A 25,528-nucleotide genomic window follows, 5' to 3' on the forward strand; every position below is an offset into this window, starting at 1 on the left:
CAGTCGATCTTGTCGCGAGGTTCGCCGAGGTTCAGACTGATGGCAATGAAATTCCGATGGTCGCGGAGAAAAAAGAGTCAGGGAAGAACGGGTATGCAAACCTGGGCGCCCTGAAAAGTAAAATGGGGGCGCGGGTTACTAAGAAAATAAACGAAGGCCTCGTGATAGCGGAGCTTTTGTTGACAGGGCCATTCCAAAAGAAAAATGAAAACGCTGAAGACGAAATTCGAGAACGCGCAGTCGTGTCCCAGGTAGACAGTGTGTCAGATTTGATAAGAGCGCCAATCAAAGGAAGTGCGGCAGAGAATCTGAAGCAGCCAGAAATCCAGGGCGTTTCAACAGCGGCGGGTGAATTGATCGAGTTTGATAAAGTAAACAGTGATACGTTCACCGACAGAGAAAAGGAATCGAGCGCCGCTGCGAACGCCGAGCGCAACGGTATTCTGATCCAAGTTCACGGCGAGAGGATTTTTACGAAGGCTGAGAATACGACATTGCATAAACCACATCCCGTCGACGAGGTGATCCGAGAAGCTTCATCGCCGAACATTTTGAGGAAACATTGGAATACGGGCGATGGTTCAAAATTTGAAGATCAAACAACCGAAAGGCAACCCAGCAATGACGGCAGAAATACAATCGACATCGCGCAGATAGCGAGTGATCCGTCGGTTGAAGACGTCCTAGGAGACGCAGAGTTTGTTACACAGCCGCAAACTGAGAAGGTGTCTGCAAGCAAGACACCGGCGAACATCGTAAGAAGCGAGCTTGCGTCGCAGGAGCTAGCTGCGTACCACCAGCGCCCCAAAATCGAGGATTCACGAGTCGAGAATGTAACGGGTGGTGATCATTTGACTACGGGCTCGCTGTTCGTCGATAATAAGGCGTTGTCGGGCAATGCAGCTCAATCTCTGTACATTACAGACTCTGCTGATGCTACAAATAATTTGACCACAGAACATCTGGCCTCCATAGGATCACTCAAGAGCATATCACAACCGGACGCTAACGCTCCGAATTCAATCGATACAACGGTTCCTATTAGCTCTACAGACTCCTTTAGCACTAGCGACTCTGCGAACACTACTCTGTCTCCGAACAATACTGACTCGCCTAGCGTGACTCAGTCTTTTTCGATCACTGGCTCTAATCACGCGGCTAACGCTACGGGACATGTTAATGTGTCCAATATGCTTATTACCACCGACTATTTCAACCCAACGGATGACCTCAGCACCACGGCATCCGTCAATGTGTCATTCGCTGACACCACGGAATCTGTTAGCACCAAACAATCTCTCAGTGTCACAGGATCTTTCGACACCACAATATCCGCTGAAGCCATGGTATCTGATAACAGGTCAGAGTCTGTCAGCATCACAGGGTATGTCAATAGCACAAAATCCGCTGACACTACGGAATCCCTGCAAATTTCACAATCTGTCAGCGCCATTGTATCTCTTAACACCCCGACTGACTATTTCAGCCCAACGGATGACTTCGGCACCACGGCATCCGTCGATGCGACATTTGCCGACACCACGGAATCTGCTAGCACCAAACTATCTCTCAATATTACAGGATATGTCAACAGCACAACATCCGCTGACACTACGGTATCCCTCCAGATCTCACAATCTGTCAGTGCCATAGTATCTATTAACACCACGGTACCTGCAAGCGTGTCAGAATTTGTCAGCAGCACAGCATATGTTGACACTACAAAATTTACCACGATGTCACAATTTGTCAGCAGCATGGTATCTCTCAACACCACGGTATCTGCCAACGCTTCAGAATCTGTCAGCAGCACATCATACCTTGACACCACGGAACCAACCCCGATGTCACAATCTAACACCATGATATCTACCAACGCGTCAAAATCGGTCAGCAGTACAGCATCCGTACACACCACGGAATCCACCCCGATGTCAGAATATGTCAACACCACAAACTCCGTTGATACCACAGAATCTTCAAATGTGCCAGAACTTGTCCACATCACAGAATCTATCAACAGTACAAACTCTGCCGACAGCACAGAATCCGTTGTTGGCCTGACGGAATCCACCAATATGTCAAAATCTGTCAACATCACGGAATCCGACAACACAACAGAATCTGCCGTCACTACGGAACCTGTCAAGACGCCAGAATTCGTTAACCAAACGGAATCTGTCAACACCACGGAATCTGTTAGCACAACAGCCTCTCTCAGTACCACTGAATCCATTCACAAGACAGAATCTGTGGACACCACCGAATCTGTCAAAACAACAAAATTTGCCAGCCCCACGGAGTTTGTTAACTGGACAGAATCTCTGGACTCGATGAAATCTATTGAAACCGAAAAATCCCTCAATATTTCAATGTCTGCTGTTTCCTCGGTATCCGTTAGCATCTCAGAATCTCTCGACAAGAGAGAATCTCCTAACGCGACACTCGCTCTGAACAGCACAGAGTCCGATTACTCGTCAGAGTCGACGGACACTCTAGTTTCCACGACAGAATTTGGGGTCACCACGGAATATGTCGAAACGACAGAATCTTCCAACTCCACGACCTCTGTTGTATCCACAGAACCTCTCAACATCACAGGGGTCGTTGACATTACAGAATCCGCCAGCGCCATGGAAGCTATAAGCACGACACAATTTGTCAGTAGCGCAGAAGCTGTGAACAGAACACCATCTATGAACACAACAGAGTCTGTCATTTCAACCGAAACTCAGGGCGCGACCGAATCTGCCACAACTGCCGAGAGCAGTCTCAAAGCTGAGGCAACGGTTGAATCTCAAAACGGCTCATCGACGCAAGCTGGGACAGACGTCGACAATACGACCGAGGCCTTGAACGTAACAAGAGGCACGAGTACTCCCAAAGCCAGTAGCACGGAACTATCGACTGCGGAGGAAACAGAGCCATTTCAAGAGCCGCAGACGAGCGCAGGGATAGAAAATATTACGGGTGGTGCGAACAAGACGACCGTGGTTCCGACGTCATTAACTGATGCGACAGGAAAAATCCCAGAGACATCGCTAACGAGCACGACGCCACTGGAAATTGTAACGGCGGTAACAAACGCCACAACACTCAAGAGTACAACAGAATATGAGAGCTCCGCGGAAGTTAAGAGTTCAATAAGTCAAGTGATAGAAACGGAGAGCTCCACGGAAGTTAAGAGTTCAACAACTCAAGTGATAGAAACGGAGCGCTCCACGGAAGTTAAGAGTTCAGCAAGTCGAGTGATAGAAACGGAGAGCTCCACGGAAGTTAAGAGTTCAACAAGTCCAGTGATAGAAACGGAGAGCTCCACGGAAGTTAAGAGTTCAACAAGTCAAGTGATAGAAACGGAGAGCTCCACGGAAGTTAAAAGTTCAACAACTCAAGTGATAGAAACGGAGAGCTCCACGGAAGTTAAAAGTTCAACAACTCAAGTGATAGAAACGGAGAGCTCCACGGAAGTTGAGAGTTCAACAAATCAAGTGATAGAAACGGAGAGCACAACTGGACCCAAAAGTTCCACTGCGGCAGACTTGACCACAGAAAGTATGATCTTATCTGTAACTCCATCTCCGAAAGGAACGCCTGCTACGACTGGTAAGTGCTTTTTGCTACTGCATGCGTCTATTCCAGTGACTCGGCGAATGTATAAACTTGTGTAACCAAGAAGCAAAAAATTAGTGGCACTGTTTTCAAATTCAGCTAAGATTTGTACTCAAAATTTATCCGTTCAACCTTCTTGAAAAAATAGATATATAAAGGGGTTTACATTTACCGAGTCATTTTAATCACGTTGCACTGACACCCCAAAGGTCGTATTTTTTTATTGTCTGAAACGATGCAAATTGTAGTCATAACCACGCAAAAAAATACCTCATCGCAAAAAAAAAAAAAAAAAAAAAAATACACCACGCGCGCGCATAATTTTTTTTTTTGTTTTTTTTTTCCCGCTCTTCATTTCCTCACTTCCTTTGATTTGTGACGTCAAAACTCACAAAATTTAGAAGCTTTGTAGGTGACATTTCTATAACATTCAATAACGGCACTCGTAAAACATGTTTTTTAACACGATTGCGAACGCACTACGGCCCTTCTTTTTGAAATACCAAACATCGGAGTCCAGTGTGATGTCGCCCCCTGGATTCGTGTCCTCCCTTGGAAAACATGGCGGCGCTCGATGCACATAGCAGAGGATGATCGGTGAATTGGGGAATCGGACGAAGGGGTCTTTTTGAGGTGCCCGACGACCTCTCAGACTTCGAAAAGGAAATCGTCAAACGGTCAAAACAACTGGGTCTGTGTATCGTAGTTTCGGTTGTGACTCCGCCGGGGCAGCCTTTCAGACGTCAAGCGTCGTATGCCCGCAGCGATAGGCAGGCGGCACGGCACGCACGGAATAAAACCGGGTTTTCCCGGTCCGCCGGCGCCCTTCTTTCCCGCTCCTCACCTCCTCGCTTCGGGTCGCGGTGGCAACGGCTGGTTTGGAGCGGAGCGGAGGCGTGAAAGTCGACTCTCAGAGCTCAGCATTATTTGACGTCACTGCACTGGCCCAGATCGCGCGGGAACTTCGAATTCGGCATTTGGAAATTGTTTTTTTACTTCACGAATACTGAACTCCCAAGTTCCGAATTTTGAGGGTAATGTCCAGGCATCGTTTTAATTTTTTCGGATAATATATATATATATATATATATATATATATATATATATATATATATATATGATTTTGATGCGTCATTGGCCCTTTAAAGAACAAAAAAGCTTATCTGCAGTCTTCTGCTAGGGCGAGAGAGAGAGAGAAAGTACACGATATGATTATGGTGGACAGTTCGATCATGAGCAAGGAAATTGATTTTGTTGGGCCAGGTGAGAAACTGAAAAGTGACGTCTGCGGCCATTGTCTTAATTTACTGCACTCATCCAATGGATCTTTTCTGCATACCGACGACACCAGGTGGTGGCTGCACGAACTAAACATTAAGGAAGTGACCTGTGCTACCAATCGATAATGGGAGCTACGCTACCAGTTTCTTCACTTTCTGAGCTTCGGCGCGACGGCACGCGAGCCACGCGAGCAGTACGAAGGTGCGCACTAGGGACTTCCATACCTCGTGATCACTTCGTAGGGAGAACCGGGGTGAACCCGCGAAAAACAAGGTAACCTAGTGAGCAACGATGGCGACGGCGGCGGACGGGTGTGGCAGGAGGCAATCAGAAGCAAAAGGCCTCATTCACACAGCCGTTTTTACACCGTCCCGGCGATAGAGCCGGGCAGCGCTCCCGCCGGGGGAGAGGGTTTTCGGATCGGTTTCGGGCCCGCCGGAGCCGAAATGAGCCGAACGACGGTGTTCTACGTCCCCGGCGCCGACGGGAGACGGGGGACGCCGACGCCCAGCTGCGTTGAGGGACGGCCAATCACAAAAAAAGGAAACTTTCGCTCAATCTGGTGGATTCTCAAAAGTTGGGTAACCGTGGGCACGGCCGCGGGAGGCGGTGAAGGCGCGAAGAACTGGTGATTCCGGTGAAGTACAGGTTGCACAGGCTGACGACTACGGCGATTAGAGGTACAGCCGCCCTTCTAGGTGCTTTTTTCCTACGGAATTGTGTACTGGTTGCGCGACCAACGCGACTTTAAAAAGGGGCATCTGTGGCGTCCACCCAAACGTCGTGTTTTTCTTCTTTTTTTTTTTGTGTAACACAATTATATATATGCTGCAATTCCGTGTCCTACTCGCTGATCCACAGCCTCCTTCCGAATTTCCTCGATTTCTCGTGCCGACTTCCGCCGCTTGGCATCGGGCGCTCGCGCGTGCGCAGAACGCTTCTCGGGAAAGGTCCATTCTGCAGTAAATGTCGAGCGCCGTTGTAACACTTTGTTCTAGTTTCTTATGCGCATGGATGCTTTGCGCAGGGAGAAAGAAAAGCAAAATATTTTCAAATCGGGATGTGAGATATGACATCGAATTATGGATGAATACAACACCAGTTTCTTAGCGCTCACTTTTCTTAGCGCTCACTTTTTCTATGGTTATAAATCTAAGATTATAAAAAATAAAAAGACAACGTAGGGCGTGGCTCATTATGTTCTCGCTTCGTGATTGGTCCCTAGGCATTCTTACTGGCTAATGCAGCAATCTGATGCATTTTTTCTTGTGAAATTTTCAAAGCGAACTTACCCGAGAAAAAAGTAAAGAAAGAAAAGGGCTTAGCTCCTATGGAAACGCAGCGATGCCGCCGGTCTTCAAACAACACGGCACCGTTTCGCACGGGAGACAAGAGATGGCGCATGCTTTCGCGGGACCAACTGCCGCCAACGAACGAGTAGGTGAACCGAAATTTGTATTTCGAACAGCCAATGCTGGTGATGTAGGCGGGACGCTACAAACCCTACAACACTACTAGTAAGGCGATATCTCAAATGGACGGCCGTATTTTTGAAAAAAAAGAACTCGAGATTGAACCAGGCCGACGAGGCGCATGACCGTCAAGATACCTAGTTTCCTCCTCTCTTCGCTTCGCTCCCTCAAGGCCGCAAGGTGGAGAAGACGCGAGGCCGTTCCCTCTCCTTCTCGGAGAAACATGACGTCAACATTCCTGCCAAATGCGCCTCTTTTTTTTTTTTTTTTTTTAAATACGGTCATCCGTTCGAGATATCGTTGTATGAGTGATGTTTTGGTGTTTGTAGCATCCCGTTGCACGCTTTTGCCGCGTGTTTTGGGGAATCCAGATTTTGGTTTAGCATCCCTTTAAAGGGGGTAGTGTGGTTATCGCGTAGCCTCCATCATGCATCGGGAACGGCCACTCCTTGGAAGACGATGTAGGTGGCGCTTCGATCCGCAGCTCCGTTGGGTGCCTCAATCGGCCGGCAGAAAGATGCACCCTAACACGCTTCATAACTAATATAAATACATCGAAAACAATTATTTGTTTCCAGTGAACCTCCAACGACATGATTTGTGTTTGAAGGTGAATAAAAAATGTAAAACTAGCAGACGACAGTGTAGTCGACCATAGAGTTGTCGAGAGCTGCGAATTGGCCGGAGCTGGCCGGAGCCAAGCTGACCAAGCGGCCAAGCCAGAGCCATTGCCGGAACGACGGTGCTGCGAGCGCCAGCGCCACCCGCGGCCGTCTTCCAACGCTGTGCCGCTTCTCCGGTTTCGTACTGTAGAACGAGCATACGACGCCGAGAGCCGGCGTCTTTAGCTGTTACCGCGCCTGTTTTTGTTTTTCTGCGACTGTCGCCGCCTGCGGAACCATTTTTTTGGCGGAACGCGCGCCGCTTTTGAGTCGAAAAGATCGTCTGCTAAAGACATAGAGATCATACATACTAACTCTAGAGGAAAAGGTCCGCCATTTTCCCATACATTCTGGCTGCCGCAAGCGGCGGATCATGCAGGCAGACCCTCGGGGTCCCAAACACGGTTACATCATCAGAGCAGTTTCGTGAACTTCAACAATTCACGAACTTACCGGTGGAAAGATATTCGCGTTCCTTTCGAAGCTTTCTTTTTGAAAAGCGCGCAGATGTACGGCCTCGCGTTAACGCTAAACTAAACCATATACCCGGCTTCGCCGGTGGGGCGCGGCTGGGCGCGGTTGAGGAATACGATACTGCGCAACCACCAGATTTCCGAGATTTCGACAGAAGGGAAGTTAATGCAGCGTAATGAGTTTATTGCTTTTGATAAGCGTTAGAATAGCTCATAATTTAGTTTACAACGTTAAATTATCACTGTTTATATTGCTGAGAGTTTTCACTCTTTGCGTTTACCATGGCAACGTTGCTTTCTTTCTCTCGTGTTCTGTCGCTCTCTTTTGCGTTCGTTCACTCGGGACCCAGGATGTCGGCGCACGGGATTTGCCATTCCTCCTCACCCACCTTTACCCCCCTGGCTAAAGACCCTGGCTCTCGGCGCCGTACGCTCGGTCGCTAACGGCATAGAGTTATTATAATGTACGCTAGAGGTTCAAGTGGCGCTAGTGTGCTGACGCAAATTAAAGCAGACAGCAACCAGTCGAAAATTGACTTCCGGTAATGCATTTCTATGGGAAAAAGTGAGTGCATTTTCTCTCTGCGCTCGATCATAAGAGCAAATATCCCGAATAATTCGTACGTACTAGGTAGCTTGGAACATTTCTCAGTCAGGCCGACGAAATAATTGGTCAGTTACGGTGTTTTTCTTTCAAATTCATCGCATTAAAAACGGTGCTAAAACATCTTCGTACATGTATTTATGTGCACTGTCGGACACTGTTAGCGCGAACACGACGTCGGCGCTTTTCAGCGTGGGGGATATACGTGCCAAACGAACGAAGAACATCTGGAAATTAAGAAAGACGGCAAAAACTACGCAGTAGCACCGGATCAGTAACTACGCGTGCATATACGATCAAAATTAATTGAAGGCCAAGTAATCTATTCCTATTTTAAATAAGTAAGTACCGTTTTATTCTTTCTGCTCTGAGCGAAGCTGCTTGTTCTACGTTCAAAATATCACCCGCACGCTCGAAATCTTTGAGAACAAGTGCCCGATAAAAGCTGCCCGGCAGAGAAAACAATACGACGAGACAACTTTTATAGCCCACGGACTTTATTCTCTACGTTTTGAATGTTTTTATCCGCTCATGCACGACTGGGTCATTTTTATATAGTGACAGGACAGGCATATTATCAATATATAAGCGTCACCGGATTGCTGGCGAGCCTTAAACACACTCTACATTCCTTTCGATTGTAATTTTGCTTCGAATCGTCGCTTGTTTTTACACACCTGCTGCGGAACACACGTTTGGGACTGAAATGTAGCGAAGTTAAACATCGGTCAATGATGAAGAAAAATGCGCTAACTGAAGCAATTACACTTTTACAGTGTTAATCAAGGTACATACTATTCGGTACGACCCAAATAACCAAAGTGTTTCGTGTTATTTTCCGGCGAAGAGACAAAATGCACGCGCGCTTTCCCATAGGAATACACAGGAAGACTGGAAAAGTAGACTGGTTGCTGTCTGCTTCAATTTGCGTCACGGAAGTCGCATAGACACTAGCGCCAGTTGAACCTCTAGCGTACATTATAATAACTCTATGGTTGGCGGCGTTCGTTGCGCCATCTCTTGTCTCCCGTGCGAAACGGCACCGTGTTGTTTGAAGACCGGTGGCGTCGCTGCGTTTCCATAGGAGCTAAACCTTTTTCTTTCTTTACTTTTTCCTCAGGTAAATTCGCTCTTTGCAAATTTTACAAAAAAAAAAGAAGAAAAAAAGCACCATCTGTGGGCAACGCTGCACAAAGTCGTAGCGCAATAGGTTAAGGAACCGAATTTTGCGGTCGATTTAAAGAGCCTGGCGTCTCCTTGAATCACCCTATATATATATATATATATATATATATATATATATATATATATATATATATTTATATATATATATATATATATATATATATATATATATATATATATGTTTCCGAGGCACCGCGGCTCTTTGTAAGCTTAAAGGAGCGATGCAACAATTTTTGTACTTTGCGAAAATACCGCTTAAAACGAATCCCTAACGTTAATGACCTATGAAACACGCGTTCGTTTTTCACCCCACGCAATAGAAGTCCCAGAAAAAAATTAAAGAAAAACGAGCAGCGTTCACCCCCTCAACTCGCAACCAGAACAAGCGGCCACGTGATCTGGAGCCGATTATATGCCGCCAGTGTTGATCATAGCCACGTGCTGGGGTTGGCAAAGCGCAGGACACGCGCTGAGTTCCAGACATTGTTATGGCTCGGCTGTTGTCGTCGATGCAGCGATTGCACACGGGTCACAACCCGAATACTTCTCGAGCTAGCAATTGTCACGAGCCCAAGTCGAGTGCCCACGCAATGCTCGGGTCCAATCTATGAACCGCATTCAAATATCGTCACTTGGGTGTACTGCGATCCCCGAGTTACGTCATCAAATTTTGCAAAGGAGAGATTGAATGAAAATGATCGCTTTTGTCCTTGAAATTACACCGCAACAAAGGAGTTTCTTGGCCAGTGGCGTTGCGTGTGAGTATCCTTGAGTCCTAGGTGTGCCAGTAAGCTCGTGTAGAGAGAAAAACATTCCAATTGAATATCGTTGCACAGCTCCTTTAAGTTCAGGGATGCATTTATTTTTTTTTCGATGCAGGTATCCCGACTGAGCTGGATGGGACCGAATACTGCCGGACAGAGTTTTGCAAGAATGAAGGTTAAGTGCGTGACTTGCGCCTGGAGAACGCAGCGCGTTCTCCAGCAAGCAAGAAGGTTCATCGTTTTGTCCGATTTTATTGCATATAGTCTATGATCGCTCCACCTAAATTTTATATTGCTGTTTTTCAAGTAGACCATTCTTTCTTAAAACTATCCCCCTTTTTCCGTAATGGCAGTTACCGAATAGGTAAATTTTACAGAAAGCAACAACAACAGTGAGTGTTAAAACGAGGTGGTGAACGTAGGACGTAATTTCAAATAACGTGAGACTAAAAAAAACAAAGAAAAAAGAAAGACATTTACACGTAAAAGGGAAAGGCAAATTAAACGCAATGTGTATTAAAACTCTTACATTTTTAAATGTTTTACATTTCCTTACTCCAGTCTCAAGTTATCCTATATCAAAGTAAACTTGAACACAATTCGTAATCGCTTTATTTTTGGTTTTTATTATGCCGTCTACAGAATGTTATATTGATTTTATGCCACCTCGGAGGAACCGGACAAAACTTGACCGAAAACTCCCCGACACTAACTGGGCATCCCCTATAAACTGCAGTTTGTGTTACCTACAAGATATCTGACATACACTTTTGTAGATTAGTTAAGTGATGGGAAAAAAAAAAAAACGCGTATATCATATGACGCAAGCCCAAAAGCTCCTAAGCACCAGATTATTTATAGAGCCCGGACATGAAGTCGGTTAAATGATTAATTCCGAGCAAATACTGTCAAGTATTACCCCCCCCCCTCCAAAAAAGAAAAAAAAATCAGTATATAGCTTTTGAGGTACGGGCGCAGCCGACGCTGATCTGATGGAGCCAATCAATCAGCACCAAAAGTGCATTGTCACAATACTCGTATTTTTTTGTCTTGGTTTTTATTTGATGCGTGATTGGTTTAGCCGTTGATAACAAACGCAGAAAAACGACCCATGCCTCGGCAATGCACTCTGCATGCCTCTGCTTGATTGACCCCATCTGATGGTAGCGTGGGTTTGCTGTTGCATGGACTTTGTAAAACAGAGCGCATATACTTCACCCTTAAATTGAGACTGCAACGTCAAAGCTACAAGCGCGAGCTATAGCCCTCGCTCTATGGCTTTGAAAAAGTGCATTTCTAGCGCTATCGTGCTCGTGCTGCGGGAGAAGGTTTTAAAAGCAGCGACCTTGTGCTCTTCGGTCTTGTGACATTGACTGCATATTTATCGTTCACATTTTAATTTTCTCTTGTTATAAAATTTACGAGTCCTCAGCCCGGCGTGCGATCTCCTTGGCCCAGCACGCGCATAATTGTCGCTTTGGAAAGCGAGCACGAACACGCTAGCACGCTAAACACAAAACCGGCCAGCAACCTTTTCTTTTTTTTTTTTTGGAAAGGTTTATTGGGCACGAGATCAAACTATAGGTAGAACTTTATTGAGCTTGTTATCTCCACAGCCCGATGTTTACTAACGCAGCGTAACAAGTAAAGGCCTGTTCACACTAGGGTGCCTTCATGTGCGCTTTGCTTAGGGTGGAGACATCTCGCCATTTTGTTCCCACTTTTACATTTATTTTTTGTTCAGAAGCGCGTGAAAGAGCGTGTCCCTGCACGCGTCCGTGGCGCTGACTGTGCTATGGCGACATTTTGTTTTCGTCGATTTCTTTGTATTTTCCCCGTGAGCGCGTGCTGTCGGCATCGGGTACTACAAAGGGTGGCATCACTCTAAACAGAAGGTCATTGAGGCACCCTGTTCACACATGCAGCGGAGCACTACAAGCAGAGCGCTGACGTCGCGCTCAAAGCGTGCTGACGGCAGCGTTCACCAGCTTCGTATCGCACCGTCAAAACTGTTGCTCATGGCAGACGATAAGTAGCTGCCGACACGTGAGCAGCGCTACATCAGCGCTTCGCTGCATGTGAGAACTGACCCTTCGCTCTCACCGGTGCTTTGGTCGCATCCATGGGTCGCATCGAGGAGCGGCCTTTTACTCGTCATCTTGGATTTCTCTGATCAAAAACAAACGAGAAAATTTGGTTGGATGTCCCCACAGCTGAATCGTGCCGCTAGAGGCGCGGCTGTTTTATCTTTCCCTCAATAGGCGTTCGCGAGCGGCCGCGCTTCGAGAGCCATAGTCTGGCTGTCGTGGATGAAAAACGCTTTGTTTGGGCGCCAGTCTGGAAACCGTGGGTACGCCTCAGTAATGCTTGACTGTATCAGACGATCTATACCTATACCGGCAGCAAGATGGCGGCGGTTCGTGGAGCAAAGCGTTTATCTGGTTTCATAAGGGCGGTATTCACTGGATCGTCATATTTGTGCTCGCTGTTTCGACCCCGTGCACGAAACCAGGTCACATTAATAGGCCGATACGACTGGCACTTTTCATAATGTTACATGGGCGTTGCAAAACAATCGTGGAAGTTCGCCTTCAGCACGCGCTCGGCAGTCGCGCACGCAGCTGTGGTATATATCGAGAATGTAGTCCCAATATTCGGATAAACGAAGCGTATAGATCTAAATTTGGATTCCAACTCCCTGTTCTCTTTACACCTGTGAGGTATACGCGCCAGCCTACTGGTTCAGCCCGCTTTGCAATTGCACATGCTGCCGCGGACAACGCGGTATATACGACCTTATCTGTCACGTGGGGCACGTGCTCCTTGGGCTCCAGAGGTCCTCTATACACAGCCTCACTTCACATCCGACCGCAGTCGACGGTACGATTTATACGAAGCCAATAAAATGGCACTCGTTATTTTTGTGGGTTTGCTGTCGGCGGTTTTCGTTTTTATACGCTTTCGAGACACAATATTATCATCTGCGAGATTCATAAGAGCCATGTGCAATATATAGATAAAAAGCATATAAAGAGATCAGTCTATATATGTATAGCCTATATATATATGCATATACTATGCATGTATCGCTGTGGAGCAAAATCGCTAAGATTTTTTTGAAAGGTACACCAGTCACAACTGGTACTAAAGTAACGAAGGGGTTCACTGAGCATTTTCGACTTCAGGCACCATGCTGTGCGGCTCGTTGGACACGGAAGTGTCGGCGTGCGACAACTTCTACAACCACGTGTGCAGCAAGTGGCGAGAAGACATGGATGTGGAGTTTGACCACACCGATGCCGACGATGTACTTTCGAGGAATTTGGAAAACAGAGCCTGGGCGTTCTTGAAAGGAGGTTCGTATTCGTATATCTAGCCTAACGGGTTTCTTACTCGGTACACGTTATAAAATGTAGAGTCGAATGAAGCTGTTTTGTATTGAACTGTCTCGTCGCAACTTTCCGTGCGATACATTTTACGTTCGTTACCGCCACGGTCGCCACCGGCTGTGCGCGTGCAACTACATTATAACGACACATACCCCGAATGCACATTAGATCCTTCCACGCGAAAAAAACAATTATACTTTGTGGTTTCCGACAGCTTAAGAACTGCAGGGCGTGGCTTGACTCGAGCATCATCTTATTCTTCCACGGCCAATGGGATTTCGGCATCAGCGGATAAATGCGAATCATGAAGTTAGAAGCGTGAACATGAGATGCCTTGCCCCGCGTTTCTCAGATTGTCGGTGCATACATAGTTGTGATGAACTGTGTCGCCTATGAAATGAGGTGAATGACAGTGTGGTTGCTTTTTGTGTTTTTTCCCCCGTGAGCCAACGAATCAAACAACATTCGAATAACATTAAAAAAAAAAAAAAACTTGAGAAAGAGAAGCTTCTGTGCAATTTTCTTTATGATAAAATAGTCCTGAAAGTAAAACAAAAAAGAAGAAAGAACTGTCTGAGGTATTAAGAAAAGAAAACTAATAATTAAATTTATTTACGTGCACAATCATCGAATAAATAAGCTCAATCGACAGTTTTGCGGCACACGCATTTTTTTTTTGTTCGAAGCAACATAACAAAAGATAAGGTAAGGGTAGGCATTTTTTCATGAAACTACGAATTTTCTCATGGATATATCTTTGAGAACGTATATGCTGCTTTCCCCGTATGAATTGTAAGCTCGTGTAGACTTTCATGTATAGTCGGGTTTCAGCGGTGCCTTTAGGGCTGATTAATTTATGGGTGAAAATAATAACGCAGGTTCTGTGTTTTAGATAAATATCGATAGGCACCTAAAACTAAACCCCGGCCCGGCTTTATAAAAATCAGGAAAAACCGGAAAAAAGAAATTACCGAATTAGAACTGTTTTTGAATAGGAAACCCCAGCTTGGGGAATCCTGTAGTGCCTGTAGTGTTTGTTCGACATAAACCCCGGTAAACACAGTTTTGGTCTGACACCGAAAATTAACAGCGAAAGACACCGAATCTGCGGGAAGAAATAGATCTCGAAAATAACCCCCAAATATAAAGAAAAATGAAAGCCCCAAAACACAGAAGCCTATTCAGAAGTTCATAAAGCATAAAGCCACTTTTCAAAATTACGGCCTTTTTTGGAGGATTCAGTGGCCTTTGCAAAAGACACCATCGAACAGGCACGTTCCAAGCTACTTTATATGATTATGAAAAGATAATTTCATAAGTGGTGTTGGCTATTCCGCCATAATGCAGTGCTCGAATCTCTGAGAAGAAATACTGATTTCTGAAAGCAGTCTATAATAACACACGTGGTGTTTCGCTAAACAGAGGACAAATCGTTCCAGCGAAAAGAACGCGCATACCGCACAGGAACGATGTCGCGTTGGTCTATGTCAAAGGGTCTACTTGGTAAATTAGAAAAATAGGAATGCTTGTCCGCTTTGCAAAGATATAAGGCGGACAAGCAGTTTACGGCGTTAAAAAAATACTCAATTTGAACGGGTTTTCAATTATTGGTTTCCCATAAAAACGCATCTCTGCTCTATAGTGTTCCTTTTTGCGTTTCATTTTGCCGGCTCTTGCACATTTCTCCTATACGAGAAAAGACGAGGTGGTATAGTTGTGCTCTTTGGTCTCGGGGAGCAGGATTGCGGGCGCAAAGATGCGCTCCAATAGGAATCGGAACCTTGTTTTTTTGTTTTTTTTTTGAACATCGTAAAATGTTTTTGCGTGCTTTTTATTTTTCAGGAGTGCGCTGATTTAGTGGTTCTCGATGATGCCTAGAAAGTTTGTAATTAGAGCCATACCCATAATCTTACCAGTTAAAAGGTTAATCACCCGAAATTAATTAAAACCTATTCGTACAGAACGTTATGAATTTTCCTAAATGGGTTCTTCGTCATAGACAATTATATCAATCTTTCCTTCTTTTTTTTTTCTGTGCATTATGAATTTTTTTGCGGAAGCAATTCGAGCGAGCGTTTTTTGTGAGACGCATACGAAGAAAACACAAACTTGACGGATTAGTGTCTTATTTTCGCCCTATTTTACTGGACTACCAGGTAAAGAGACACCGTCGATGGCACCCTTGTTTAGGACCTGGGAAACTTGTCTTTCAACTGGTAAGCAAACATCCGCCAGACACCAAGTGACTGAGGTACCCCTGGTGGAGAGAAAGCATGCATTCATGCTTTTCTTACGGGATATGCGTTGAGATTCGTGTTATGTTCCATTTCACTTTCAGTTCGACCGCTAATGGATGCAGGCACTCAAGTAGCATCAAAAGTGCGACGCCACTTCGCTCATCACCTTTCTTAGTTTGGTAGCACTGACTAAATTAATCACGGAAAACAAACCTCGCCGCAATCCTACGTTTTTTCTTTAGAGCGCAGCTCGGCGCCCGTTTTCGGCTTGAGCGGCGTCGCCGTCGCCGTAACCGCGCGTTGCATTGTGGGACGTTTCCCATAATGACATCACACGTGACGTCACGAAGGTCACGACCTTCGCGAGTGACGTCACGAGGGAGGAAGAGAAGCGGAGGAGAATGAGAGGAGGAGAAGAAGAGAGGGGAGGAGAATACGAGGAGGAGGATGGCATACCCTCCTTTCCGTATCCTCCACTGCTCCTCCTCAAGAGCTGCGCTCTAATTCGGCATTACAGGGAACTGTAAACGTCTTTTTTTTTTTTTTTTGTGCGTGATTTGTTTTGAGAGGGATAGCGAATCCACAAAAACAACCATAGCCGTGACAGTGCATAATTGGTGCAACTTGATTGGCTGTATCAGTTGGTATAGCGTCACCTACGGTGGGACTTAAACCGAGTATAGTTCTTATAGGTTCTCCTTTTTTTTTATTTTTTTAGCTTAATTCAAATTACTTGAGAAATCAAGCTTTGACCATAGTTCAGACACTGTGTGAAGGAAATTTTACAAAACTTGGTTGTCGGAAGAAAAAAAAGAAAGGAGTATTTTTGGCCTTTGAAGAAAATTGAAGCGGTTCTGTATTTACGAAAAAAAAACAACAACAACAACAACTCGTTTTTTAAGAAGCCCTTTAGCTTCCCTTTAAACACGTTGGTCTTTACAAAATAACAAGACAATGATTTTAAATGGATATGAAAATATCTTAGTTGACTACAAAGGGGAAGTTATTAAAGCTCCGCGAGGAGCCGTAAACGTTTTATTTTAATACAATTCTTGAGGTGAGGTCGAGTATCGGCAACTTCTTTTTTAGACATATGAAAATATGCCACGTGCCTGCGGTATCAAGATGCATCATCAACATTCCTTACAAATTAGTTTTGTTGGATTTGCAAGGTACGCATTTTCACTTTGTCAAAACACGTAATATCTGGGGTAATTTTCGTTCCTTTCTGAGGCAATGCTAGAAAATTGTTGCGTTCGCTATGCATATACATAGGTCGCCATTCCCGTCATGAAAATATCGAAAATGATTGTGTCAATTTACAGCAAAATTGATATAAAATTGACTAAATGAAATTCACATTCTTTTTTAGTAACGTGTCGTAGCGTGTTTTACATATTATGTCTGTTTTTAACGTAAAAGTCGTTGCAATGCTGCAACTCTGCACAGTAAACGAAGCGTCCTCAGAAATCGTTAATCTTAGAAGGACCAACACCAACAAGCACAGGCAGGATCTGGTAGCCCCTATTTGCCCGGTTTTAATTTCCTCCAAGTTTCGTGTCGTCAATTTTTTTTTTAATGATTTACGCCAACGCTCTTGTTTAACTGTTTAAGCATAGCAGACGATCGAAATCAAAAACCTTCTACGGGCCTTTTGGCTTATGGGTGCTGTATATTGAATTATACTCGAAGTCGAATGAAATAGATTCTAGCGTATTGTATAGTATGGTCTTCGGTATAACTGTTGTACGTTCCATATATATACTATCAGGTGAAGCAGGCATTAATCAAACTACCCTTACCGTCGACCATTCTATTTCAGTTGTCCCTGATCGCAAATTACAAGAGACCCTGAAGTCTCTAGGCTTGGATTTTCCGAGAGTTGGCGAAGCTTCCACGGACGAAGTATTAAAGATAGCCGGGACCCTGCTGCACAGTCTGGGGATAGCGTCTCTCGTGACAGTCGGAGTAGACAGGTATCCGGACACGGGACAGAAGATTCTATCGGTGAGATGTCTCGTAGAGCCCTGCGTGGCTAGCGTATCTGTAAAATAATTCCAAGGTTGTGGGAGCGGGGACTGGACTGATAGGGAATAGACCGTTTTCAAAAGTCCGCCACAACGCTCGTCCGCCATTGCTTGCTCAGCTGTTCTGAGCATGTTCGAATAGGGCTCAGATCCAATCACTCGCTTCGTGTCCTACCAATGGCGACACCAATGTTGCTTGATGGATTTTTGAAAAAGGTCTAACCTTAAAGCTGTTTTCTCATTGGCTGCGGAGCGGCGATGAAATGTTCTTTCCCCGCTTTGCGTCTCTTCCGCTGTCATGATGTTTTCGTAAACTACTCCGAGTTTATGGAACCGCGTTTGCAAAAGGCCGGTTCACACAGCACCGCGTGTGCTTACACTGCGTTATATTACGAAAGCTTACGTTGGGGATCCGCCGAGACTCGAGAGTCACTGAGACATATGTGCATCGAATGAAGTTCGGCAACCAGTGCAAGGTGTGCGCGACATTTGAGGCACTGATGTTTCGGTGACTTAAAAGCGCTGAAACGTAACGCAAAAAAAAAAAAAGAGAAACAAAGAAACGTTTCTGTGTGAATGGGCCGCAACGCGTTTCGTCTGGTGGGCTCGTTTCATACCCAATAAGCAAGGCCAGGTCCCCCCCCCCCTCCCCCCCCCCCCCCCACACACACACACAGACACTAAACGTTTACTCACTAGTGGATTGACGCACCACACACAATATGCCAACGCTATTAGATTAGCTCAGTTACGGAACTGCTCACTGACGCTGCATGCACGAGCAGTACTCCCCCTCACTCACCACGACTCGCCTCCCGTCTTTCGACGCGCCGGACGGCTGCTTTGGTGACTGCAGTCTATTCTATGGGATACGTACGTTTCGAAGCGCAGCGTCTAGATGGCGTTTCACCGTACTCTATGGAACAGACAGTTCGTAACGAAAAATCTAGATGGCGCTTCGAACGACGGGAGGCGGACTGAAGTGAATGAGGGGGGTACCCCCTTCCGCGGGAGTTCCACAACTGACGTAATCTACCGGGTGTCCTAAGTAGCGGCCAGACCAGGGTGTAAGATAGACAGGTGGGGAAACGAGAGCCAAATGAGCGACCGGATTGTGTCCCTCTTGGTTTTCTCTTTTTCTGTGGCGCCATCTATGTGGAGCACCGCGAACTCTCGCTCCAGGTGGGCGACCGGTGGCGACCGGCTAAACTGGCGGAGATGGTTTCTCGTGGATTTTGAATGGAGGACTGTCGTGCTCTTGGTTTATTTTGCGCAGTCTCCCATAAAGTTCCATGCGAATCAGATTTCGATTTTTTTCCTCTCGCCGCAGCGCCATCTGTCGCAGATCGGGGATACCCGCAAGCAGACGAGTACACAATCCGGTCACGGCGCTGCGGTAGGCTTCTGTGGGCCGTTTCCTTACCTGTCTATCTTACACCTTGGGCCAGACTGTTTAAATCGGCCGGGAAATTCGGTTTCTTAACCCATCGTGCCACGATTTTGTGCAGCGTTGCCCTCAGATGGTGCATACGGCGTTGTTTCGCACAGGAGGCAAGAGATGGCGCAAGCGGTCGCGACGCCAACTGCCGCCAGCGAACGAACTTACGGCGCCGAGAGCCGGCGTCATTAGCAGACAATCTTTTCGATTCAAAAGCGGCGCGCGTTCCGCAGCGCGGCGATAGTCGCAGAACCAAAAGCAGACGCGGTAAAAACAAGGAACTGCAAAGCAAACGACATAAATACCCCCCCCCCCCCCCCAAAAAGAAAAAAAAAATATGCCGACAAACCATTTTTTAATCGATTATATGTCCATTTATTATTTTTCATTAGTAAGGATGATAAAATAATCTATTGGCAACTGGTATCAAAAAAGATCGTGCCGCTTTTGAGTCGAAAAGATCGTCTGCTAATGACGCCGGCTCTCGACGCCGTATGCTCGTTCGTTGTCGGCAGTTGGCGTCGCGACCACTTGCGCCGTCTCTTGTCTCCCGTGCGAAACGGCACCGTATCGTTTGAAGACCGGTAGCTTCGCTGCGTTTCCATATGAGCCCTTTTCTTTCTTTACTTTTTCCTCAAGTAAATTCGCTCTTTGCAAATTTTACAAAAAAAAAAACAAAAAAAAAAACAACACCATTTTTGGGCAACGCTGCACAAAATCGTAGCGCGATTGGTTAAAAAACCAAATTTTGCGGTCGATATAAATAGCCTCGCCGCAATTTGGGTTACCCGGTAGTAACGTTGCAATATGGGGAGAGCAAGTCGTCTGCTTTTTCCGCGGGAGTTGCAGTGACGTAAGAACAACGCCGCGCTCTGATTGGCTTTGATTGAAAGGATAGTGACCTCAATGCTAGATGCCCTGACCTGCACCCGATATTTTTCTTTTGTCAGTTTATAAGCGTTCGGTGTACTGACATCATCGCAACTCATCCATGTGAAGAAGCAGACGCGTTTTGATTTTCCGCTCTTCCTCACTTTCAACCCCCCCCCCCCCTCCCCCAATAGAAATGGTGACCGCGTTTGCTCGCCAAGTGTGATCGTGTCGTCTAAGGTACGGTTCTGCCTTGTTATTAAAGCACGCGAAGAGTTCTAAGGTTCGGTGGAGTGAAAATTTTCAAGCATGGTTTAGTCGCTGATAAAACGAATTGATCGGCGTGGAGGGTCACCAAGGCTTCAAAAAAAAAAAAAAAAAAAAAAAAACAATTGCATAAAAATATTTTGACTCGTCCTTATTGTCCCTGTAAGGTATTTCATTTCACTATTAATCTGGACAAAAATGGTCAACGCAGAGACACGCAATAAACACGCAACAAAAATGCGGAGTGTGTCAGGATTTATTCCCCTACGCAACCTCAGCCCTTGGCAAGATCCACTTCAGACGGATTATTCAGACATCGGGCTTGAACACTCGAGGACACAATTCATTTGCGACGCCTGATGGGCCTTGCAAGAAGATTTAGACTGATCTTTGATGGGAGTGCAGTTTATTCCATTCATCACATACATGATATGGTGGCTACAGACGCACACTTCCCAAAGAACGCAAGCTGCCGTGAAGCGTATAGATCAAGCGTTGCTTTCTGATTACGCACAAGCGTCGTTTGAGTGTATTAAAGATTTAACGTGGACCTTTTGTCCGAACGCTGCCACTGACTCTCGCAGATAGCGCTAGATTTGTATACGGACGCCGCCAGCGCGTTCGCTTTTCCGTCGAGCGCGCAGAAAACACCAATTGCGCCTTTAAGGCATCGTGCATGACTTTGAAATCAGTTCCGACGATCAGCATCAACTTACCTCCTAATGAACAAAACTCAACGCAAGCACATGTGTTTGGTGGCTTGGTCTTACGGAACCAAATTGGTACCGTATAGGACCAATTTTCATTGTCGTGCGTATTTTGCGTTAGCACTATCAATAACGATTCTTCCTCGATATCCGTTGACATTATCAACAAATTACACGGAGTGCAAGTTCGTGTAATTCGTGCCTCTCTTTACCCGCCAAATGAGCCAACGTGTTTTTGTTTACGCCCTACCTCAACCAATGACAATACGAGCTTGGCTGCCTCGTCATGGCGCATTCCCCGAGTGTTCGCTGTTTTGCCCCTTGATTTTGGCGCGTCCCTCTCTGCGTACTCACGCACCAATAAACGCATTTTGGCGCACTTGCTCGCCGTATAGTATACCCCACGCAGAGCGCGCTTCATTATGTTCCCGCTTCTTGCTTTCTTATCTTTCTTTGCGTTCTTATCGTCTAATGCCGCAATCTCATTGGTTGCCAAGCGCTAATGAGATGCTCGGAGTTTACCACGCCCTGCGTTTCTTTTATTGTCAGTGGCTACAGCGCCCATAATATCAACTCGCGTTTGTATCACTTCCATCAGTTGGACGAGGCGGATCTGGTCGTCGATCCCCACGAAGTAAATCAAAAGAGGAGCGAAACGCTGTCTTTGGTCTCAGGCTTGGCCTGCCGCTTCTTGACAGCAGTGCAGACAGAGGAAGCCCAGCAAAATGACTGCGACGACGTTGCCAACGTGGTACTAGAACTGTCCGAGGTTCGTCGCCATTGATATAATCTCACGGAAGCGTGCACGCGTGCCTTTTTGTCAAACGCGTGCTTTTTTACTAACTGTACTCTTTTTGTTAACGTTAAACACCGCAGGCTTCGTCGCTGCGTGAGCACCTTCTTGAGCGGATGTACAACTATTCGCTCGTGCCTTATCAAGACTGGCAACTTCTTCAATCGGTAATCTGCGTTATTTTGAATGTCGGTCTGAGCTCGCCGATTTTCTGGGTTCACTGTTTTCAGTTTTTTGCTGAAATGAAGGGAGCTGAAGAGCTCCTCAGCTCAACCCCTACGCTCCTGCTGAAGAATCTTGAGCAGCTGAACAAAGTCAAAGTTATGCTGAAGACAACCCCGTGAGTCTTGTTCACACTTTACTGTCCACCTGCTGTTCTTTTGTAGTCCAGATAGCCTTCACTCGAGATTTTCTTCGGAAGAAGCTCACATACAGCCTCCAATACTATGAATGATACATTCGATGAGGCAGTTTCAGGCGGTAGTGCAGAATTCGATTTGGCAGACCCGCATTGCTTGGGGTGTGGAAATGAATGAACCTTTGTTCTAATATCCTCCTAAGAATCAAGTTCCACTGACCAAAATTCTCTTAGCAGCGCCGCATAAAGTGCGTCGGCGAATGGCTTCTTTATATTGATGGAGACTGGACAGTCTCCCTCCATATGAGAAACCCTTTAAAGGGAAGCTGAAACACTTCTTGAAAAAAACGAGTTAGAGGTGAATTCTGGCGTATTTTTATCCCGTGAATCTGAATATCACATTCGCTTTCCCTGAAGATGCAACTAAAAGCGAGAAAACGCGAAAAACCTCTGACCAGTCGTGACGTCATACTAGGATCTTTGGACCGCCAAGCGCGTGTCGCTCGTGTGGGCAGCGCGTGCAATGGCAAGCTTGCCAGGGATATTTTGCGCAATAACGGCCGTCGTGACGTCTTTTTCTGACCTTTTTGAAAATAGCAAGAGTGCGCATGCATAGCTTTGACAGGCGCTGAAGATGCGCGAGAGCAGAGATTCCGAAAACTCCTAGTGTGACGTCACGCCCCGGGAAGGAGGGGCTTCGACGGTACTTTAAAAATTAATTTCTGAAGCCTCCGTGCACCAAATTGAAAAATAATCTCGATATTCTTGATCCTGGAGGTAGAATGAAGGCAATTAAAGTGTTTTTTCTCAAATACAGAACCGCTTCAGTTTCCCTTTAAGTACGAAAAAACCCAGGCGAACGCGTGGCGCACATGGCCTGCTGCGCCATCTATCAGAAGAAAGCTACACTGTCGAGGTTCCAGTGGCTGTTGAGTTCTTATCGCCACTCACCGCTTGACTAGCTGTCGCTGAGTTAATGCTGATTTCAATGCCGAACAAAAACGAAACTCGTTTCGCGACAAAAAAAATCCAAAACCAAGTCTGACTATAACTGCCGGGTCGGCAGGTTGACCGATCAGTTTTCGGACGCTTGATAATAGGTTCGCGGAATAAATGACGATAAGCGGGCTTTATTTTATTTCACCCTGCAAGCTAGTACTACAAGTGTTGTCTCAGCTTCAGCGTTTGCCGACCAAGTGGGGAGTGAGGACAAGAAATCGAACAGTCGCTGAGATGCCGCTCGTTCACACAATAGCCTCGATGAAAACTAAGCCTTTTTTTTTTTCGTTATATCGCACTGGGGCCCTAGACTCGTCAAACATAAAGTTGTAGCTGAAAGTTAACGGAGCGCGTCGACTGGACTTCGGCGGTAAATGTGCTGTGTCATCGTCGCGAGAGTTCAATCGGCGTGCTCCGTAAATTTCGAACCCATCTTTTTGTTTGACGAGTCAAGGGTCCCTGGTGGTCTTCGGAGACACACGCTCGCCCGGATTTTTTGTGTTTTCTTATCGTCCGCGACTGTACATCGATCACAATATATGGGGAATCCTTCCATTTCTAACCGTGCGGTGCCGACCAGCTCGGTGGCCTTGTTCGCCTTTCGTGTAGTTAATAAAACAAACGACAAAATTCACTAGAATTAAAGTCATTGGATGATATGATACTCTCGTACAGACTGTATATCTAAATATTAGGAGAAAATGTTTTCGACAAGCCCAAGTTTTAGCGTCCCAGCAAGCTGTCTTGTCCGACTCTTTAGCCAGTAACTCACAGCGAAAAATCTCCCTCTAAAAAAAAAACAAAAAAACGTGACATTAGGAACGTTTTTAGCATAGTATGTGTTATATTGGCTCCTATAGCACTTCCCATGACGCACGTTTGTAACGGAAGAGTACCACACTAAACGTGAGTTTCAGCTGACGCAGAGCTCATGTCTTATCCTCGCCTGTCCCCTGACCGCCTGCCGAGGGTCAGCGAGGGAAGGACACGGCTTGCTGCGGGACGTCGACTAAAAGCGGCGAATTCACCATCAAGGCGCACAACTTATGCACAACACTGCGCCCGCTTGCTGCAGACTCCTGAAGGGTGAAAGGATAGGCAGTATACGGACTGGCGTGTCCAGTGCTCTCCCTCGTATACATGTCTGCTACATTCGCTTAAGCTGCAACATCGTATACGAGTTGTCCACGTAAAAGAACACTGACGACCGTCACTGCGTAGGCTTGCTGGAATCAGCCTCTTAGCCTGGACTGTGTGAAATAAAGGCCGCCAAGCAGCCACTCCGTTCGTGGTCTTTATTTTGGCGGCGCTTTCTTTCACGCAGCCTTGAGTAAGAAGCTGATTCTAGCGAGGTGCGGCACTCAAAATACAGAAAGTACAAATACAAGGCGGTCTCCGCAAGAGGGTGTCGCCGTCTCTGCAGGGGACGGCTGTACAGATACCTGGGGTTCCAGGCGACGGTGTACCTCTCGCCCTTCCTGAAAGACAAGCAAAGCTTCTGGGCATCGGCCCTCTACTCGCTCTCTGGGCAGCGGCAACGTGACCCACCAAAATGGCGACTTTGTCTTCACCTGGTGGACAGGCTCCTTCCCGGCCTGCTGATGGAATCCATACAATTGACCCAGGACGAGACCACTGGTTACCGGGAACTTATGGCATGTACAGCCTATGCCCGCAAAGACGTCTACGGCGCTTTTCTCACCGCGAAACTAAACGACGCCTTGCCCAACGATCAAGACTGAATCACGCACTGTTCACACACTTGCACTGCTTACGCCCGCAGAAGCTTCAACCCCGTTTTTAAAACTCAGTGTACGACCGGGCAGCCGGTCGGAAGCAGTCCCTAAAAAGCGTATTTTAAAAACTGGTCCATACGCTTACGACTGCTTACGACCGGAGTGGCTAAAACAGCGAGTTTAGGCAGCTTGTGAATGCCGCAGTGCTGCCGGTAATAAACAGTCACGAAGGCTTAAAACCATTTTTAGCCTCTCAATTGCCTGTTCACATACTTGCGCTTGACTACAACCAACTTCGACAAGACCGTGTTTTAAGACTCTTGTGACGACTTGACGACTTGACTTGTGACTGCGCTGCTGCGGAGCCTGTCGTAAGTTGTGACGAATGGCGCAAAAACCGGTTTTTAGCCTCTCCGGTAGTAAGCAGTCGCAAGTGTCTGAACGGTCCTTAAGTGTGTAAAACAGCTTCAAGCCTCTCCGATGGTAAGCGGTGTGTCAACCAGCCTCAAGTTCCGTTCACGCACTTGCGTTTGACTATACGGCCGACTGAGGCAACAACCGGTTTTGGGGAATCTTGTGACGGCTTATACCAACGGCTTGCTGCGCAGCCGGTCGTAACCCGTCAAAAGAGGCTTAAAGAAACGGTCTTGTCTCAGT

The 25,528-nt window shown here is 46.4% G+C and overlaps 1 protein-coding gene across 1 annotated transcript; it reads left to right on the forward strand.

Annotated features, from left to right (window-relative positions):
• The first annotated feature begins 122 nt into the window (after window positions 1-122).
• LOC121048690 (uro-adherence factor A) lies at window positions 123-24,877 on the forward strand. The gene is made up of 8 exons (XM_042292575.1): window positions 123-3,603; window positions 13,236-13,406; window positions 15,596-15,655; window positions 17,499-17,683; window positions 21,584-21,754; window positions 21,862-21,945; window positions 22,009-22,118; window positions 24,559-24,877. The coding sequence occupies exons 1-8, from the start codon at window positions 123-125 to the stop codon at window positions 24,875-24,877; spliced, it is 4,581 nt and encodes a 1,526-aa protein (XP_042148509.1).
• The last annotated feature ends 651 nt before the right edge of the window (window positions 24,878-25,528 follow it).

This window comes from Ixodes scapularis, unplaced genomic scaffold (genome assembly GCF_016920785.2).
Source record: "Ixodes scapularis isolate PalLabHiFi unplaced genomic scaffold, ASM1692078v2 PGA_scaffold3__209_contigs__length_174095766, whole genome shotgun sequence".
Taxonomy (NCBI): Eukaryota; Metazoa; Arthropoda; class Arachnida; order Ixodida; family Ixodidae; genus Ixodes; species Ixodes scapularis.

Coding starts and splice junctions, on each gene's coding strand:
- LOC121048690 (XM_042292575.1), top strand. CDS start 123: ATGGGGGCGCGGGTTACTAAGAAAATAAACGAAGGCCTCGTGATAGCG. Junction 3,604..13,235: donor AGGAACGCCTGCTACGACTG/GTAAGTGCTTTT, acceptor TTTCGACTTCAG/GCACCATGCTGTGCGGCTCG. Junction 17,684..21,583: donor CGGGACAGAAGATTCTATCG/GTGAGATGTCTC, acceptor CACTTCCATCAG/TTGGACGAGGCGGATCTGGT.